Genomic DNA, 19,952 nt, shown 5'->3' on the forward strand with positions numbered 1-19,952 from the left:
TAACTTAGCCCCATACTTCAGAGCAACAGATTGAATAGGACCTTCCAATGCTGCTTATTCAGGAGGCTGGGACATGCAGGCAGATCCTGGATCTGGATAAAAGTGACTTTTAAGTGTGCAGATGACTTTCTTCTCACTCTTGTCCTTAAATAAGAAAAAGATGGAGCTGCAGGGCAACAGATCACTACGGTTCAGAAACAGCACAGAAACATCACGAGTAGGAATCTTATTGAACAAAATCTGGATCAATATAGTACAGAGTAAATAGGGAAGAGGAGGAGATCACTTCCAGCTTATACTACAACATGCAGTCCAAGAAAAACGAATACTTTAAATTCAAAATGGCACCTTCTAACCGTAACAAACCTCTTTCCTCCTTCAGGGTCACCGGGGAAATTGTATGGAGTGTAAAATATGTCCCAAATTAAACAAAAAACAAAGAAAGGATCACAGCACAAACAAATCTTTTCACTTTTACATTACTTTTTTTAATTTTAGCCATTTTTTTTTCCAGATCACAGCCTTTATCTTAAATTAAAACGAACAGCTTTTATTTGGCAAAAAAAAAAAAAAAAATACAAAACGATCACATTTTACACTCAACACAACAGCAATCTGAGAAAACCATGGAGGGGGGCGGGGCTTAAGATTGAGGACTCCTCTAAACACGTGGGCGTGCGGCTTATTCCTAAAGGGTGAGGTCTTAACGAGCTAATTAAGATCAGTAACAGCTAACGGAAGTCTTAGAAAGCCGTTATGGAGTCCAAGCAGCCGCTCGTACACAGAGCAGGTCTAAGTAGTAATCATTAGAATCAAAATATACAAGAGCTCGACACTGAGGGGGGAGGGGCTTCCTTCAGTATAAAAAGCTAGGGCCGATGGTCGCCTGTGTCGTCGTTCAGCTTTTATTTACAAGAACAGAAGTTTCCAGAACAAAACAAAACGCGGTGAACTAGAGCGAATTATCGCAGCTGGCTAAAAGGAAACGGGGATCAGTGCATGGGGGGGTAGGCGGCGCTGCTCGGGATCAAACCAGCTCATAGATTCAGTCTAGTTCACCGGAGCCGCCGCCGCAGCGTCACATGACCTGATCAGAAGCTCTACAGGCACGGCTCCGTTTTTTTTTTTTTATGCAAGTGAAGCTGCGCAGTAGTTTGACATTAAACATCGAGTAGCTCTGAGATCTAGCTAGCACGGTTCAGTGATGAGGGCGGGGGGAGATAAAAGGGTGTTTTTCTCTCAGACGGTGATGGAGATGAGGAGGATGGAAACATGGAGGCTTTCCGATGGCGGATCATTCAGCTTTGCTGCGCTTCATGGCTCCCGGAAGTTTCTCTTGCAATCTGAGAGCGAAAAAAAAAAAAAGGATTAAACCAAAAAAACGTTTAATGTGAACCGATTCCGCAAAGACGGAACCGATACTTACTTTGCGATCGTGTTGTTGACCTGAGTGCGGATGAGGTCGATGTACTGATCAATCTGGGTCTGCAGAGGAAACAAACAAGCAGCTGATTGGGAGGAAAACTTTCCGCCATGTTGGCGGCAAACCGCCGCTAATCAGTGCAGCGAGTGAGGAAGACTTTCAGAGCTCGCACCGGAAACATCTAGAAATAAGTTAACGTTTCTTAAGTGTAATTTGAGGAGTTAAAAGAGATAGTTTGCCAATGGAATGAGTATTTTTACTCTTAAAATAAGATATTTAGATAATATTCACTTAAAATAATGCAATGGAATTGTTGTTTTCTTATTTTAAGTGTAAATGATCTTGTTCTATTTACAAAATGTTTCTTTTTTCTCCTCAATTCAAGAACAAATTCACGTATTTTAAGAAAAAAATGACGGATCTAGATTTGGATTTTTTCCAGTGCATCAGAGATCTGAGTTTTTTCACTTCATGTGATGATATGCTGAAGGAATGAAGAATATTTATGTCCTTAAAATGCTTCCATACGATGCATTCTAATAGGATAGATCTGTATTTTTCTCATTTTAAAAGTAAATCTTTTTATTGCAATATTCCAGATAAACTAATTTCAAGAAAACTTTTGTCAAATCATAGTTGTCAAAAATATATTCTGCTTAATTTTTATTTCTGTTTAGTTTTATTTTCAGTCTTTTATTCCTATTCGAGTTTAATTAAGAAAACATTTTTTCTGTTCAAATTTGCTTTTTTTTTTTTCCCAGCAAAAAGAGAAAACTTGATGGCGCTACCAAATCTCGCTCCATAAATCCCCAGATTGACACATGAGCATTTTTTAAAATCATTTTTCAGTTCTAAAAATATTATTTCAGATTCAAATCTTTCTTATTTGTTAAATTATTTACAGAGTTCAATTTTTTGGAGTATTCAAATATTTTTTTTCTATCAAAATCTTTTCAATTCAGCTTCATTAATGTCCAGCTGGGCACTTCAGCATTCTTGTTTTTTTTCCTGATTTCATTTTCAAAAATTATTTTCATTTTTAAATCACATTTTTTTTTTTTCTTTTTTACTTAGACAAAAATTAATAATAAAATTTTTTTTTGCTGAACTCTGCTTTCAAATAATATTTTTTTCAAATTTCATTTTGTTTTTTCCAACTTCGAGACCAAAGTTTTTAGTATTTTGGCCCCACTTTAGCTCCATAAATCCCCAGCTGGACAATTACAAATTTTATTATCAAATTGTCTTTGGCCCCCTTTTAGCTCCGTAGACTTTAACCAACTCCAGAAGCCATAACTCCTTCCCTACACCGGTTGCAGTGTTTCCATGTAGAGAAACTCGGTCGTGACGCTGGCGGCCATCTTGTCCGACGGCAGGATGACATCACGCTCTCAGCAGGAGAAAGCCTGCAGTGTTTGACAAAGGCTGCGACTCATCCAGTGAGATCACCCCTCAATGCTCCCAGCTGCCATGACTCTAACCCCCCTGTAGAAACACTCTTACCTTGTTCTTCTCGTAGATGGGGGGTACAGCGAAGAGCAGGATATCCGCTGGAGGACAGAGACACGCATTAAATGGAGGATCTACTACATGCTAAGCTAGCGCTCATTTAGTGATCAGATCAACGCTTATTAATGCTGAAGCTGCAGAGATGGATGCAGATCCAGAAGATGGCGATGGTTTCCATGGTGCTTACCGAGGATGAGGATGGTGATCCCGTTGAAAACTGCTCCCACATAAGTCATCAGCCACATGACCACAGCCAGCTGGGAGGAAAACGGAGAAAAATCAGAGCGGAAACATTTAGGAGAGACATCATCCAGCTTTTGTTCCTGGGCTGCAGAAAGGAGCAGGCGACTGCCTCCCCCACGCCTCCCCCACGCCTCCCCTCTGAGACACGCTGCACTCGTTAGGCCGGGACGACTGGACGTGTTTGGACAAGGACCCACAGTAGTGGGAGGGGCCTCTATGGAGACGTCCTGTTAATAAAACAATCACTTGTTTCAGGAATTATCCAACCCCCAGGCTCAGTGTATCACCTGACACACTTTCTATGCCTCAGTGGTTGAACCGAACACCTCGCCATGTCAGTGAAAGAATAAGGCTCCACATAAACATGGAAAAAAAAACACAACCGGGGAAATTCTGCTGTTTGCTCAGGGATCCTCAGGCTGCTGTAAAACTAATCAGTGTCTGATTTGGGAATTTATATTAATCAACGTAAAGAAATGTAAGACTTTTCAACGCCAACGTGGAAACAGAGCGGAAACGTTACAAAGTTCCACCTTCGCAGCAATAAAAGGTTGAATCCCAAATTTAGGAGCCGGAACCTCCTGATGAAGCAGTTACTCTCCTCACCCATCGGTGAGGGTGATGCATGGAAGCCAGAAGACGGAACCATCCAGACATTTTACTGCAGGCGCTGAAAATATCCATTAATCCGATTTCATCCTCTTCCTGTTTCATTTCATTTAAACGACCGCCGGCTGCATTACGCCACAAACTGCACCAGATGTAGCTCCATACTCGCTAAGCTGTTCTTTCCTGACTTCTGTTTGTAATTTCTAAACTTGTTATTTCATCCGATGTCATGAAACGACGACAGGAAACACAAACAAACCTAAAATGTCCTCAAGCTTATCGGCTTTTTATGTCAAATTCAGACGAATCGCATCGCAAACCTTCGGATGTTTCCATGTTTGCTTCATCAGTCATCTAGATCCACCCGGATTAACCCTTAATAGGGAAGGCTAGAGTTTCTGATACCTTACATACCCCCCCGTCCCTCAGTGAGATCCAGAGATGGGAAGTAACGAAGTACAAATACTTCGTTACTGTACTCAAGTAGATTTTTCTGGTATTTTTACTTTACTTTACTACTTATTTTTATGGCGACTTTTTACTTCTACTCCTTACATTTTTACACAAATATCTGAACTTTCTACATTTTAAAAAATTGGCTCGTTACTTTAGTTTTGAATCATTTCAATGGAGTTACCGTTATTATTCTTCACGTCATCAATACCAAATTCAATCTAATTGGATGGGAATCTACGTTGCATTTGACGCACCACTACAAGATGAATCGACAGATTCGGCGGTATTCATTGGCGGCGAATCATTGCAGCTTGGTGGCGGTGGCGTTAGCATAGTAGCATGGACGACGAGATGATTGAAAATGAACACAACGGAGATCTAGTCCTATTGGCAGACATCCATTTAAAATGTAGGCAACGGCATGAAAAAAGTGGTTTCTACTTTTACTTTTATACTTTAAGTACATTTACAAGCCTGTACTTTGTTACTTTTACTTGAGTAAAGAAGTTTAATCAGTACTTCCACTTTTACCAGAGTATTTTTTAACACAAGTATCTGTACTTTTACTCAAGTACGGAAAGTGAGTACTTTTGCCATCTCTGGCGAGATCCAGAAGTTCCACAAGATCTATATCCAGCCATTCAGCAAAGATGTTGCTACATGGCTGTACATCTGATTTTAGCATTTGACCAATTAGATGAGCCCTTAAATGATAGAAATTAAGTTGAAAAAAGAAAATAAAAAAGGTTCAAAGCTAATTGAAAAGTTAATAAGCCTAGTTAACAATCATATTTAGGTTTATAAACTAAAAAAATGTTTTGTTGGACCAAAAAAATGCGTTCTTTCACTCTTGAGTTTTTTCGAGAATTTCTTCTAGAAGCACTTTTGTTATTTTTCTTTTAGTTCTTTAAATTTTCCAAATGAAATCAGGTCTTTTCCTGGATTCCAATAAGACGATTGGCTGGAAATGTTGTTTTTCAAAGTATTTCAATGAGGAGCCTAAAAAGGGTTAAAACTGATCGTCTGACTAGATTGGTGGAAAATTGACTAATTTCAAAACAAAAAGTAAAAGAAAAGTGATTTTTTTTTCTTCCTCATTGTGACTCAATCACAATCTGGGTAAAGATGAAGGTATGGGGAAGCAGGGGCGGGGTCAGATACCTGAACTGTGACACGGCCCCTCCCAGAGCAGCCATGCTGCTCCACCAACCCTCAGCTTACTCACGGCTGAAGGCGAGGCCAGGAATGCGGCTCAGCCAGAGAGGCGTCCCTTTCTCCGGTTGGCGCGGCGCCCGTTTCTACTCAACGCTTTAACCTTTCATCAGAGAGACGCAGGTCAGCTGGAATCCAAAGGACCGACATGCAGAGCAGGCGTTCACGCAAACCGCACAGAAACGCCAGCTTCTGATCCACTATTCAGCCCATTTCCTGCAGCGTCTCACCTTCTGGAACATTAAGATCTGTTTGATCCGTTAATCTGCCCGTTTATGGAGCAAAGGAAATGACCAAACTAAAACCACCTGAAACTACAGAAAGGGTCCATCCTCTCCTCTCCTCCCTGAAGGTTTCTTCTCTGATGCTAAACTGATGACAGGGAAATTAACTCTTGTTAAGTAGCTATAAAAAGACGTGGCGCTGCCCCCAGAGGCCGGCCTCCATGAGACGCAGCGGAAACGCATTTTTCTAAATGGGCAGCGTAGATGGACGAGCATCCGCGGCGCCGCTCCTCACCTTTAGAGAGTCCACAAGGTCCTCAACCAGAAACAGGTGGCTCATCTGCTTCAGGGCACGGTTGATGTGGGTCAGGCTGGTGTCCACGTGCTTGCGGAACGTCTCCGGAGGGATGCTGACATCCTTCTCGATCAGCGCTCTGGATCGGGAGGAGGGAAGAAAATGAGATCACGGAATGAGGCTGACTTCCTTTGCTTCATGGAGCTCAGAGGTTCGACTTTAGAACATTAAGATCTGCAGCTCGTCCTTTCATTTAGTTCCATAACATGAAGAGTTATTAGCTCAAACATAAAGGTTTCACCATCATTAAGTTAAGAAAAACGCCAGGATAGCAGAGAGTATGGAGCTACATTACATACAAAAATAAAAAAAAGAAGAAGAAACTAAAAGGTATTTGGAAAGGAAAAAAGATTTCAATTTGAATAAAAAGAGAAAAGGATTTAAAAATGAACTATTTTTCGAAAAAAAAAAAAATAATTTAAACTATAAAAAAATTTAAAACTGAAATAAAAAGAATCTAATCTGAAGCAAAACAGAAAAGGATTTTCAAAATAAAAATATATATATATATATTTGGAACTTTTTTTTCACTATAAAAACATTTGAAACTGAAACAATAAGGATAAACTACAAAGTTATTTGGAAATGGAAAAATAGAGAAAAGGATTTTTTTTTTTTTTTTTTCAAAATAAAAACAATATTTGAAACCAAAAAATAAATTTTTTAAGTGTTTGAAACTGAAAAAAAAAAAAAAAGGAATAAACCAAAAAGTTATCCTGAAAGGAAAAACAGATTTAAATCTGAAAACGAAAGATAGAGAAAAGGATTTTAAAACAAGTATTTTTCAAAATAAAAAAGCTATTTGTAACTAAATTTTATAAAAACTATAAAAACGTCTGAAACTGAATAAAAAATAGGGATACACTAAAAAGTTATTTGGAAAGGAAAAAAATATTGTTAAATATAAAAACAAAACCAAGAGAAAAGCATTTAAAACTGAGGTATTTTTCAATCTATAAACCAATATGAAACTAAAAATGTTTGAAGGTAAAAAAAAAAAAACAAATAAAAAAAAACAATTCTAGTTCCGACGACCCCTGAATGCAACAGCAGGGAAAATTAGTCCAGGGAAGTCCTGATCCCATATCGGCAAATTAAATAAATATCTGAATATATCTGCCCTCATCTAACGTGAGATTGTTTCACGCTGATACAAACCCTGCATCCATCAGATTTAAAGCCGACACGCCTTTCATAGGCGTTGCCTCTCGGAGCGGCCACAGGGCGGTGCATTTTGGAGAGGGCGGCTCTTTTCATAAATTCGTGACTATACTTATACCGTTATACCAATATACCTTTAAGCTACATTAGTTTTAACAGTGGCCGCCACTAACTGTTGGGAATCAGATGTTCAAAGTTTACTAAAGAAACTACAGACTTGCTCGGTGTGAGAAAAGGCGCCATCCATGAGGATGGACTCATTTTCCAAAGATTTGGAACAAACATTCTGGCCCTAATTTGGCCCCATACATGGGCGGTGTGTTTGGGTCTTACTTGAACGGGTGTCCGTCGCTGGACTTCTGCACGGCCTGGATGACGGACTTGTAGATGCGGAAGGTGATGGTGACGCAGAGCAGAGCCAGCAGCAGGTAGGAGATCACGCTGATGACGCTGAAGGCCGCCAGCGACAGCAGCAGCAGCAGCGACAGGCCGAACACCACGCCAGACTTCTTGGGGTCCCGCCAGTGAATCAGGTCGTGGACTGCAGGAGAGTCAGAGGGGGGGTTAGATTCTTCCAGTGGACGCCGTAGTTGGGCTGGTTCTGTGTGGCTGCGTGTCACATGACCTGCTCTGACCAATCAGGTTACAGATGTTCAAACTTCTGGTTTCACCCTCACAGAAGGACCCAGACCAGAAGTAAAATGATCAACCAGCCAGAAAGATAACGATGCTAGCGCTAGCCAAGCTTTTGTTCATTATAGGCGATGCGTTCAAGAACCACAGGAGCGTTTCTAAGCAACCGCTACAGAAGAATTTCAACATTTTGGTCCAGTTTCTTCAATATTTCCAAAAATAGAAAAGATTTTTATTAATTTAAATGTCTAATCAATTATTTAAAAAGCAGCGGCACGATTAGCATGAATCTCCCCACTGGGGGGCAGTAAAGGTCAGCATGATAAATATTGGCTTTATTAGGCAGAAGGAAATCGTTTCTTTAGCTCTGGGATAATTAGTAAACCCCAATTTTCCCAAAAAATCTAAACAAAAAATAACCCTTAAGGAGAAGCCGCCCCCCCCGTCAGTCGGCCATTTTGCCCTCAGCGTTTGGGAAGGGAACATGTGGCTGCTTGGTGTTTTCTGCATCTGAACACAAAACAAGACCAAACCAAGTTGAACAGCAGCTGCAGCAGGAGGAAGTAGCTTTAAATGGAGGAACCATGCAGTCTTTGCAACGCCTGAGTTTTAAGAAAACAATAATCTACTGTAAAAAAGACGAGGCAATGTTTACATCTGACAGAACGGGACCACAAAGGTCTCCTCCCAGCATGCTTTGCACTCTGCACCCACAGGGAAGCAGCCAGAGTTCAATAATCCTCCTTCTTCTTCTTTCCCTCTCAGCCTCGCTGCGCTCTGCCGAGGCACAGCGGCCTACTTTCCCAGAGTTCTCCCTTTTAAATATAGAAACTGGCAAAAACATGGCTGCAGTGCTGAGTGCAAAGCGGCAGGAGGCGAAGGCCGGCGAAGCTCTCCGCTCGTTGCCCATTTCAGCGCCGTTGCTGCAGGCGGCGTTTTTTCACAGCAGCTTGGATCAAATCTTCTCTAATGGATGGAGAGAACAACGAAGGAGCGATGAATGAAATCGCTTTCACAGACAGATTCAACTGCTGACCATAGGATTGCATGATTCACTGGTATGGAGCTAAATTGGTGCCATAAAGTTTGGTGAAAAACATTTGTTTTAAGACTGGAAAAAAGTTACTTTTTAAATAAAAAGTAATTTTTTTTCTTCAGATTTATCTTTCTTATTTTAGATTTTTTTTCTCTACAAAACCACCGTTCCCTCAGCATGGGGGCGGGGCTTAGATGATATGGGATGTGGACCAATAAGTGTTGAGGGGGGCCGGGATCATATTCCCAGCTGTTGCCTTCAGGAACTGTGGGAAATAAATAATAACATCATATATATTCTATGTTTATATTACAGGTTTAAAAAATGTATAGTGCTTAAAACTTGTAAAGTAATTTTAAGGATTTTTATGTAGTTTTAAATATTTAGTAATTTGAAAAATATTACAGTTTTAAAGATGTTTTTTAAATCAGTTCTCAAAAGTAAAAAAAAAAAAAAAGTATTGACTTAAACTTTGATTTATTTGTCTTTTTGTTTACACAAGAGTAAAACAAAAATAAATGTAGTTTAGAACAGCTCTCTAGGTACTGTGCTAAAGACTCAGAAAGTAGATTTAACCATTTCTATATGGTTTGAAATGTTTAGTAATTTGGAAAATATTTCAGTTTTAAAGATGTTTTTTAAACATCACAACAGGGTTCCCACGGGTCCTTAAAAAGTCTTAAAAGGCATTGAATTCTTCAAAATAAAACTAAGGCCTTAATTGGTATTAAAATGTCTTCAATCAGTCTTTCGTAGGTCCTAATTTTTAAAACATCATAAATAGGATTATTTTTATTACGATTTATTTTTGTTATCTAAATAAAACATTAAAATTGACTTTTTCTATTTTGTATTAGAAAAAAAACCGACTCGGCATTATTGGTTCCGTCCCGATAGCGGAACCCATAAAAGCGTTGTTGCGGCCGGGACATTTGAGAGATGCGCCATTAACTTTTTGTCTGGAAAATATGAGCAATTTGAAACGTTGGTGCAAAGGTTTATGTTGAAATAAACCTTTGGGTAAAGTTGTCGAAAGCAGGTTTTTCTTGTGTTTCTTGTAAATTTGGTCTTAAAATTTTTATTTCAAGTGGCATTAAAAAGTCTTAAAGTCTTAAATTTAACTTGCCTTATGCTGTAGGAACCCTGTTAAAATCAGTTCTCAAAAATACTTGTTTTTAAACAAACTTTATGGCCCCAATTTAGCTCCGTACCACATTGAAGATGTAACCATAAAACAGCTAATATCATCTCCCCATAAACAGACAACAGTGGAGTGTTTCAGACCAGGACCTCTGCTCTAAAATCTGTGATCACAGAACCAGAACCAGAACCAGAACAGACGTATTTAAGCCGTGAAAACCGAAATCCTAGAACAGTAAAAAACAAACGTCCATCTTTGCTGCTCTACAGAACGAGCGGTAATGAAAATGAAACTTGAAGCTGCTGGTCTCTGGTTGCGCGCTGAGTCAGCCGTCCGCTGAATGTGTCAGGATGACCCTCTGCATACCGCCCGCCGTGTGAACGCAGAGGGAACGGGTCCCTCGCTCACCACAGCCAAACATGTTGGGAGAAATTCATCGATCCGATAAGCTGAGGAAACAAACTGATCCTCCCTGGAAGCGAATGAAGAAACGGCCACATCAGCTGGGAACCATCCGTCCCCTCGGATGGCATCTTGTTGAAAAGCCTGGGTATAAAATGACGGCACCAGAATAACTCTGCATCAAGGCCGCGCTCTCGACTCTGATTTTCTGCTCCGTGCGAACGCTGCAGCCAGAAACCCGACCCAGGGATTGACTGTACCCTACCACTTTCAGACCTCCTCCACTGAGCCGCCATGTTTAAAGCCTAAACCAGGGGAGGACCACTGGCGAGCTGGAAAGGTCAAAGGGCAGGAGGGGGTCATGGGCTCAGTTTACTGAGGATCACATAAGCAGCCTTAGTGTCCATAAGCCGAGGTGCAATAAGCTACGCCGTCAGTCACTGCAGCGTTTCCTATTGAAACAGCTTTATGGGATGTCTGGTTCACTAGTGAACAGAAGAGGAAATAAAAGTGTCATAGTGCCAAACCGCTACTCTAACAGACAATATATTTAAACATCAGGAGTAAATCAGTGTTTTACCTACTTTATTTGCCATTTTTAATTTCACATTCAATGTTGAGAATGTCAAACATCTCCAGCTGCTGCATAACTTCCTTCTGATCTTTGGGGCCGTGCATGTACCGTCATGATTGGATACCTCCTCCGCCTGTTCCTGCTCACCACGCGTCGCCCACAATTTAGGACGTTCAATAAAAAACATTTCACTCTCCTCTTGGATCTCTTTTAAACTAAATAAATAAAGGAAATGCATATAACATGATTTAAAAACTGCCAAAGACTTGTTTGTCTTTAGGAGTCCAAGCCTATTTGGCTGGAAGTGTTTCGTATGGGGTAAGATTACTGTCAAAAATGTATTTCTTAATTTTTAAATGGTTTAAGATTTGTATTTGTTCCTTTTTGTGACGTCGGATGTTTCTTTTGTGAGAACACAAGTTCAGAGGTTAAAAAATACAAGTTACAAAATACGAACGTAAGATTTACCGGTACGGATCTACAAACCTAGACAAAGCTGTTATACTCCTTACCAGTTGGTGGCAGCATTGCGCTTGAAGATTGTTTGCAAACCCGCAGTAAATGAAAAGAATAAAAGGAAAACAGACCACTGAACATTTTACTGCACATGCGTGTAAAACAATATTTCAACAAAATATTGTGTGTTGTATAACACAATCGAGTTTCGTTTTTCTCTTCTTGATTTGTGCCCGTTGCCGAACTATCAGCTGCATTACTGCCCCCAGGTGGTAAGGAGTGTAATAGATTCAGAGGTTGAAGATTTGTGCTTGTAAATATCAGACTCGTATTCGTAAATTTCAGACCTGTACTCAAGATTTAACGTTTTATGTATTCATAAAGAGGAAACATCTGATGCAAAATGAAAAAAGGAATTAACAGGAAACAAATACAAATGTTACATTATTGACTTAGACGGCTACGCACATAGGTGTTAAAAGTATTAATGTTTATTACATCAGTAGAGGATAAATCCTGATGTTTAAAAACACTTTTGTAGAAGTTAGAGAATAAATTTCAGCTTTTTGCTCCAGTAAAAGTGTAAAAGTACCATTTTTAAGGTATAGGTAATGCAGGAAAAACTGTTAAGGCCAGAAGCTTTACTGCTCCACCCTATTAAAGGAACATTTTCTATAATTCTGGATGATAACTTCCTTAGACTTATTTTTCTTAGTTTTATAACTAATGGTAACAGTGTCACATTTAACTTTGCATCATCTTGAAAAAAAATTTGTTTTGGCATGTTGAGAGCAACAAGTTGGGGCAGCACTGAGTCCAACCACAGAGAAAATAATTGTCTGGATGAAACTAATTATTTTGATGGGTTTTATTTTTTTTAAAATACCAACAGGCCATAAGGAAAATTACCTTAAATAAAACAAAACTACTGAATCTGTTTTTAAAATGTAAGAAGTAAAAGGAAAAGGTTATCTAAAAAAACAAAAGTATAAATAGCCAACATTTCTACTTAAGGTAAATTATTTGTACTTAGTTACTTAAAAATCCTCTGCCTACACATTCATTTTTTGATGACTGGTATGTTACCCCATAGTTTCAGAGCGAGGCGCGTGATTGGACCAGCCAGGATTGGGTCACCGCGCCATGGTAGAGTACTAATAGGTTTAACATAGAACAATGAACCATTAAAGTGGTTATCTGGCCACTACAACCCGCATCTAATCACCTTCTTTAGATCTATGATGGAAAAGTGATTCGTTTTTCAGGCCGTTTTTCTTTTATTCAACGCTTACGTTTATAATGGGTGTTGATTATATCTATAGACTTTATTACATAATCCAGAAAATGCGATTTTCATTAACAATAGGACTCCGAGAATTCTGATCCTACTAGAACTCCCACTGGCCGCCAGTTTGATGGGTGACATTTTTCCCAAACGGAACGCATGTGCGCGATTAGTGATGATGTCATCAACTGAAATGGTTCTAGTGCGCGATATAATTTCGTTGTGGATAAGCAGACTTTGAAATAGGTCTAATTTATATTTTGTTTAAAGACTGTATTGTATGATATTATCGCTATCATCAATATTTTGAAGCATTTCTAAACGCCTGTTTCGCGGTTAGATTTCTTCTGAAAGACATTTTTTGGTATTAGCCAAGGAGTTCAAGGTAGAATGTTGGTTGCTAGGCAACGGTACGAACGTCAATCAACCGCAAGAAGAATTTACAATGCAATTAACAGAGCCATCAAAATAACGACTGTGGGAGATTGAGGTAAAATTAACCATATTTATTTTTTATGTTTTTATCTTATTAGAAAACTATGTGAAAATGAAGGAAATATAGAAACAGGAAAAGTCAGTTAGCATGAGCAACATATGATTAATCGAAAAGTTATTTCCCTTTAAAATCTCAACCGTTAGAATGAAGGCCTTGGGAGTTCTAGTGTTAGCTTGTGAACTTAACCAGACCCACTTTGCTTTTTTTCAATAACAATTGCGTCCAGATGTACTGGATGCAAGCGGCAGCACATCTGGGATGATCAGAATTGCATCGGATGCAGCCGCCCTCACTGACTAGAAGCAAACCTCTTAGAAATTCGGTGGAAGTGAGGGGTAAGCAGATGAAAACAGCCCAGGAACACCCAACGGGATCCAACAAAACACATTATAAAGTTGACAACTATAAAGTCAATTGAGTAAAGCCGGGCATACACTGTGCGATTTTTTTACCCTTTTCTGGCCGACTTTCCAGTTGTGCGAGAATTTTTTGATTGGGCCGACTTTCAGCCTGATGGTGCGTTGTACGCGGTTTAGTGTACAGGGGGTAACAAGGGGCAATCAGTCTCTAATGACCACCATCAGGAATCTTAAGGTCGGGAGAAAATCAAACATGGTTGAAATTCAGTCGGCCGTCATAAGGTGGTTGTGGGCAAATCGCTCAGTGGGGAAACTTCTTCCTCTCAAAGGGAAACCCAGAAGCACGGTGGGGGTGCAATAAGTGAAATGCAGTTCTTTCTATAAAATTGACAGACTGTAGTAGCCATGTTTGCTCAGCCATGTCTTTGTCCAAAAACGTCGTCGCCTTTTAATTTTTGGTCTTTCAGCACAAAAATCGCACAAATAGCCAAGGCAGCGCGTTTCACTCTAGGGAGCTTCATATTCCTCTTGTACTCATTTGGTTTCCGGATAGACGAATCCGAGTAGCGCCATCTCACTGCAGAGCTGAGTCCTATGTGGTTTTTAGACGTACAGTGTGAGCAGGTAGATCGCATCAGAGCGTCGGGTCGCACAGTGTGAGAACAAACATCGTGAGCTGGGAACTTTTAAACCCTGCGGTTTCGTCTTACAGTGCGAGTTGTAGCTGCATGCAACGATCGAAAAAAGAAAAATAAATCGCCCAGTCTATGCCCAGCTTAAATAAACCTTTGACGAAGACTTTACCATTCACTGCTTTTACGACTGACCCTTATTTATCTTGTCGAGGTGGAACAGTGTGCAGAGGATTAGGGCACAGACCTTAAGCAGCGTGTAGGTGTGTGTGCATCATCTTTGAGGGTCTCCCTGAAGGGAGTGCGTGCGGTTAGCAGGCCTACCGCCCAGAGGGAAGCATTGTTACCTGATAAGTGGGTTAGTATTGCTGTCAAGACATGCTCTGCAAGATGGTAGGCTTCAGCTACCCATTCGTCTATGGCCTCCACCTCACTGGAATACGGGCGGATGCTCTGGTAGCAGGGAGGTTTGGCGTCTGAGGAAAAGGATGGCGGCTGTGTTGGGGTAAAATCTGACTTTGGCTGATTCTGATTAACGGACTCTTCCTCATCTTCTTGGTTGATGCTTAAATCTTTAAGAGCACTGATTGTGAGGCACTCTTGTTCTAAATCTGTGGCCGTGCTTGGAGAAGCCTGGGAGTGAGGGGGGAACGATGCGTCATACGGAAGCTCCAGATGGACATTGTCAGTTTCTTCATCCTGCTTTGACTTGAGGCATTCTCGCATGAATTCTAAAAAACTATCCACAGGCTCAGAAGCGGAGCTGCTGACGTTAGTTCCTTCTGGGTCCAACTGAGATGCAAGCATGTTGCCGTTTTCCTCGTCGTCTGCATGGATGTTGACATTAGTTTCCTCCACGACCTCTTGTCTTTCAGCAGAGCTCATCGTCTCACCTTGGAAACTGGAGTATGGGTTCTCTGGATAATCTTCTAAAGATGGTTGGCTATCAGATTTAGCAATGTCATCGCCGTTCAGCGAAATGGCGCTGTCCAGATCCAGTTTGTCGTCGGCGTCGTCCTTTTGAGCCGGATCAGACAGGAAGCGTTCCTTTGCGTTCAACTTTCTCACATCAAACTGATCCAGAGAAGAGCCTATGTCAAAGTCGTAATCAAACGACTGTCTGTCGTAGATATCGTCCTGCATGAAGCTGGACATGGGAGGAGCAGCAGGTTTTACATAAGCTTCTTCTGCTGCTGCGGTGATCGTTTCTCTGACCGCAGGCTGGTTGGGCATGACGGGTTCTTGAGATGACGGATCAGCTCTTGAGGGTTTGAAAAGTATTTCCTGGGCTTCATCTGACCAATCGTCGTCATTGTCGGGGAAATCTACTTCTTCGTTTCCTCCTTCAAAAGGGGAAGTTTCTTTGCCGATTTCATTTTCTATGTTCTGCGTTTTGTCCGCCGGATTGGGGAACACCTCCGACTTTAGGCCAGACGTCTCATCCTCCGTTCCAGACGTAGAGTCGAGAATCTTGTGTTTTGGGGAATATTCAGATTCTGAATCCACAGGTGAGGATGGAGGCGAGTAGCCTTCCATAAATTCAGTTTCTAATGGTCGAGTTCTGATCAATTTATCTTCGTAGCTTTGTGGTTTCGGTTCCGGAGTGTCTGGACCTTTCACAACCTCATAGTCATCATCTTCCTCCACCTCGAGTTCCATCTCTTCGTCGCTGTAATTGGGTTCGTCAGTCTCGATCACATTTATGGTTGGAACCTGCATTAGCCTTCTCTCTGGCTTTGGAGAAGCTGCTTCTTTCTTATCTGTGGAAGCATCAGCAGGTGTCTGCGTAGGATCAGTGGTGTCATTAGATCCAGTTACAACAACATGATCCTCAATGACTGTATCATCTGACTCTCCTGAACTATCTCCTTCATTTGCCTCTGGTTGCTCTATGTCTCCCATCCAAAAGCCTTTATCAGAAATGTTCTGATTGGCGGCAGTGCAGATGGGAGGCGACGAAGGAGGAGATGTGGACCCAAACCCTGCGGGAGGAGCAGGTGAAGCCATCATCATCGAATCAATATTAGATGGATCCTCTACACTTGATTTGCCTTTAGGATCCCACATGTAAGCCGTTGGCAAAAAGCTAACATCAAACTCTTCAACCTCTGATTTTTTCTCTTCAACAAATTCCTCTTTTTGTGTTGGACCTTCAACGGGTCGATCCATGAAAGCATCGGGAACGTCAGCAAATGCAGGAGGTATCTCTGTACTCGTCTCCTTTCTAAAGTCCAAGTTTGTGCTTTTAGTGAAACCACCAACCTCAAAATCTGGCACCGGGGGTAAATGTGCCTTCATCCACTGTTCGGTCTCCTCAAATTCACCAACTTTTCTCGTTTCTCCAAGGATTTCAAACGGTGATTCTGGTGACTCCAGATCAGCACAACTGTCTGTATTCTGAGGCCCCTCGGCTGCAAATTTGGAGCTTTCATTGGAAGATTTGAGCCCCTCGGCTGCAAATTTGGAGCCATCAGTGGAAGATTTGAGCCCCTCGGCTGCAGATTTGGAGCTCTCAGTGGAAGATTTGAGCCCCTCGGATGGAGCTTTAGAGCGCTCAGTGGAAGATTTGAGCCCCTCGGATGGAGCTTTAGAGCTTTCAGTGGAAGATTTGAGCCCCTCGGATGGAGCTTTAGAGCTTTCAGTGGAAGATTTGAGCCCCTCGGCTGCAAATTTGGAGCTTCCATTGGAAGATTTGAGCCCCTCGGCTGCAAATTTGGAGCCATCAGTGGAAGATTTGAGCCCCTCGGCTGCAGATTTGGAGCTCTCAGTGGAAGATTTGAGCCCCTCGGATGGAGCTTTAGAGCTTTCAGTGGAAGATTTGAGCCCCTCGGCTGCAGGTTTAGAGCTTTCAGTGGAAGACTTGAGCCCTTCGGCCACAGATTTGGAGCTTTCAATGGAAGACTTGAGCCCCTCGGCCACAGATTTAGAGCTTTTAGTGGAAGATTTGAGCCCCTCGGCTGCAGGTTTGGAGCTTTCAGGGGAAGATTTGAGCCCCTCGGCTGCAGGTTTGGAGCTTTCAGTAGGAGATTTGAGCCCCTCGGCTGCAGCTTTAGAGCTTTCACTGGGAGATTTCAGCCCATCGGATGCAAATTTTGAGCCTGCTGTAAGTGATTTGAGCCCTTCAGGAGCAGATTTTTCACCGTGTCTTTCCCTTAAGTGAGTAAAACTTCCATTGCCTCTAAAATCTGGTTCCTTTTTTTTGGCTGCAAGGGCTTCGAGTGCCTTGATTCGCTCTGAAACTGGAGACACTTTAATTGGAGAATCTTGTCCATCTGTTGGAGACGTGTCAGTGCTGTAATTGCTAGGTGAGAATGAGCCTGGTTGAGAAGAAAACCGGAGGGATGAGGCTACACCTTCGGCGGACTTGTCAGAGCCTAGGACCCCTCTCTTGTCTGCATCGTTACGAACAGGTGATAGTGAAGGGGACAAAAGTAGGGAGATTGATAGTCACTACTACTAATCTTCCATGCACTTCTACTACTATGAGGCTACGCCTTAAAGTAGCAGCCAAAGCATTCATGCATTGCATCATGAAAATGTAAAAACGCATTCATAGTGATGGGTTCCTTGTTTATGCATGCTTCTCTTAAGTTATTATAATCTAAACAAAGCATCATGAAGCACTCAGGCTGGCAACTTGGTTCTGACTTATAAATAGTGAGGCTCTAATGAACGCTGTAACATATTTATAAGCACTATATAACGTAGCAAATGCATATGACTAAAAACACAGACTACTTGCAGGCTCAGTTTCTTTTTGACTGTAGCAGTTTTCTCCTGTTTTGAATGTAATGAAAAGAATGTAAAAACTCAAGAGCTTCAAAAACTTTCTGACATTTTTTGTAAAAACAAAACCAAAATCTTTTTTTTAAGTTTCTAAATATTTTCAGTTTCAGGTTTACGTTCCCATTCTGGCTGCATATTTCTCCTTATCTTTTGATAGATTCTACGAGGTTGTAGATGTATGCGGATGTAAATTGTTTGTGTCTGAGAGGGAAGTATGACACTAAAATGCACCTCTGTATGGTTCAGCAATCGGAGCTCATCTTTAATGGGATAAAAAGCACTTATTTCCTCTCAGTGGGTCTCTAGAAGCATTATTTTAGTTTCCTGGCTCGTTTTAATGCTTACTTTCATAGTTTTAACATTGACACGCCTCATTTTAGTGCATTTTAACATCAACAAAACAGTAATAACAGTGATAAGGTTTTATAAATATAAGTCATGTTTTTTATTGGTCAATACTATGGTTTCCCACTTCCAATATCCCGCTGCCTGATTAATATTAAGACATCAACACGATCTGACCTCGCATCGGCACAAGCGGACCTTTTCGCCGGAGCCTGACTGTTTCACTTTGTCTTGAATTGGACCCGCCACCTCTCTGCTTCACAATACAATGCCTTGTTCAAACTAGGCCACAAGCACGGACTTTCCATCTGACCAGCAGCTCTGTTGTCTTTTGGCTCTGTACTTGTAAACAAGCTCCCAAATGCTTAGTGATGTGACAATGCATTCATAGCACCGCAGCTATTTGACCGAGAATAATAAGTCAGGAGTTTCTTTAGAAACAAGGTTCATTAGCGGAGATCAGTAACTTTTAAGATTGTTTAATGGTAAGAAAAGCCTCGTTCTACTTGTAGAAAAAAACCTACATAATGGATATGAATGTTGTTACTGGTGTATGTCTATTATTGATTGGAAAATGGTGATTTAAACCGGCCAATTTTCCTTAATCTGCTGAAATCTCACAGCTGGGGGACAGGTAGCCCTTTGAGAGTCTGTGCTTCTTCCATTTTAAAACAACTCTGGTTATTTCCATTCTTCTTTCAGAACAGCTTTAAACTGATGAAGAGCTGCTACCTGTAGCAGGTAGGGAGCTAAATTGAGCCTGGAAGGTTTGTTTAAAAAAGTTTTGAAGAAACTATGCGGCCCAAATAGCCTCGTGAGACCATCCTCTCTCGCAAGCTTTCAAGGTTTTACTCGCAGATCAGTCTGGAGACTCTCCGTTGAAGAAAATTTGGAGCCGTTCACCAAACGAACATCCAATCAGCGTTGGCTTTGAGGCGGGTTGAGGTGTGACGCAACGAGAAGCGCGACAGTTCAGTCTAAAGAACATGGCGGCTTCAGCCGATGAAACTAGCGTTAGCGTGGCTATCGAGCAAGTTTTATCGGAATTACAGAGTATTTCTTCACTGAAAGAAGAGCAAAACACTGCTCTGGAGGCTTTTCTCAGAGGAAAATATGTTTTTGCTCTTCTCCCCACTGGTTTGGGCGAGAGTTTGATCTATCAATTGGCTCCTCTTCGTTGTCGCTCTGTTAGTACGTCATATGCTTCGTTGATCTGATTGGTTTATTTGGCCAGTCTATCACCAACATAGGCCAATCAGCTAACCAGTGTTTTCGCCCCTTCCCAAAATTACTTCAACGGAAGGTTTCCAGATGGATATGTGGAGCAAATCCATCTGGTGGAGTCCGGTTATGGTCCAAATTCCTTATATCAGAAAAATGGTTGATCGCCGTAGTCACATAACTCAAGAGGAAGCTAACAAGCTACTCTGTTCTAGCGCATTTCCCCAATGAAAACATTCATAATAGCAGGATACATTCCTATCTTAGCAGATATTAGTTTTTGCAAGAGACCGTGATTTTGTTTGGTGAAGCTGTTTTTAAAGTCTGCCTTCTGCGTTGGCGTAGATGGTCAATGATCAGTCATCAGTTCTGTCCAGGAACCACTTTATCCTGA

The 19,952-nt window shown here is 41.2% G+C and overlaps 1 protein-coding gene across 3 annotated transcripts in view; it reads right to left on the minus strand.

Moving 5' to 3' along the window:
* The window catches only part of rtn3 (reticulon 3), a 38,566-nt gene continuing 18,614 nt past the window's right edge, over positions 1-19,952 (minus strand). For 2 of the 3 annotated variants that reach the window (XM_038302518.1, XM_038302519.1), the window contains 6 exons: positions 7,526-7,733; positions 5,972-6,110; positions 3,120-3,189; positions 2,927-2,973; positions 1,427-1,485; positions 1-1,343 (listed from right to left, as the gene is read on the minus strand). In XM_038302518.1, the coding sequence (XP_038158446.1) occupies positions 1,295-1,343; positions 1,427-1,485; positions 2,927-2,973; positions 3,120-3,189; positions 5,972-6,110; positions 7,526-7,733 (572 nt within the window). In that variant the 3' untranslated portion in view covers positions 1-1,294. Of the gene's footprint in view, positions 1,344-1,426; positions 1,486-2,926; positions 2,974-3,119; positions 3,190-5,971; positions 6,111-7,525; positions 7,734-14,553; positions 16,884-17,324; positions 17,599-19,952 lie in introns of all 3 variants that reach the window. The other variant, XM_038302521.1, reaches the window with a different exon arrangement.

This window comes from Cyprinodon tularosa, unplaced genomic scaffold (genome assembly GCF_016077235.1).
Source record: "Cyprinodon tularosa strain WSP-4 unplaced genomic scaffold, ASM1607723v1 ctg493, whole genome shotgun sequence".
NCBI lineage: Eukaryota > Metazoa > Chordata > Actinopteri > Cyprinodontiformes > Cyprinodontidae > Cyprinodon > Cyprinodon tularosa.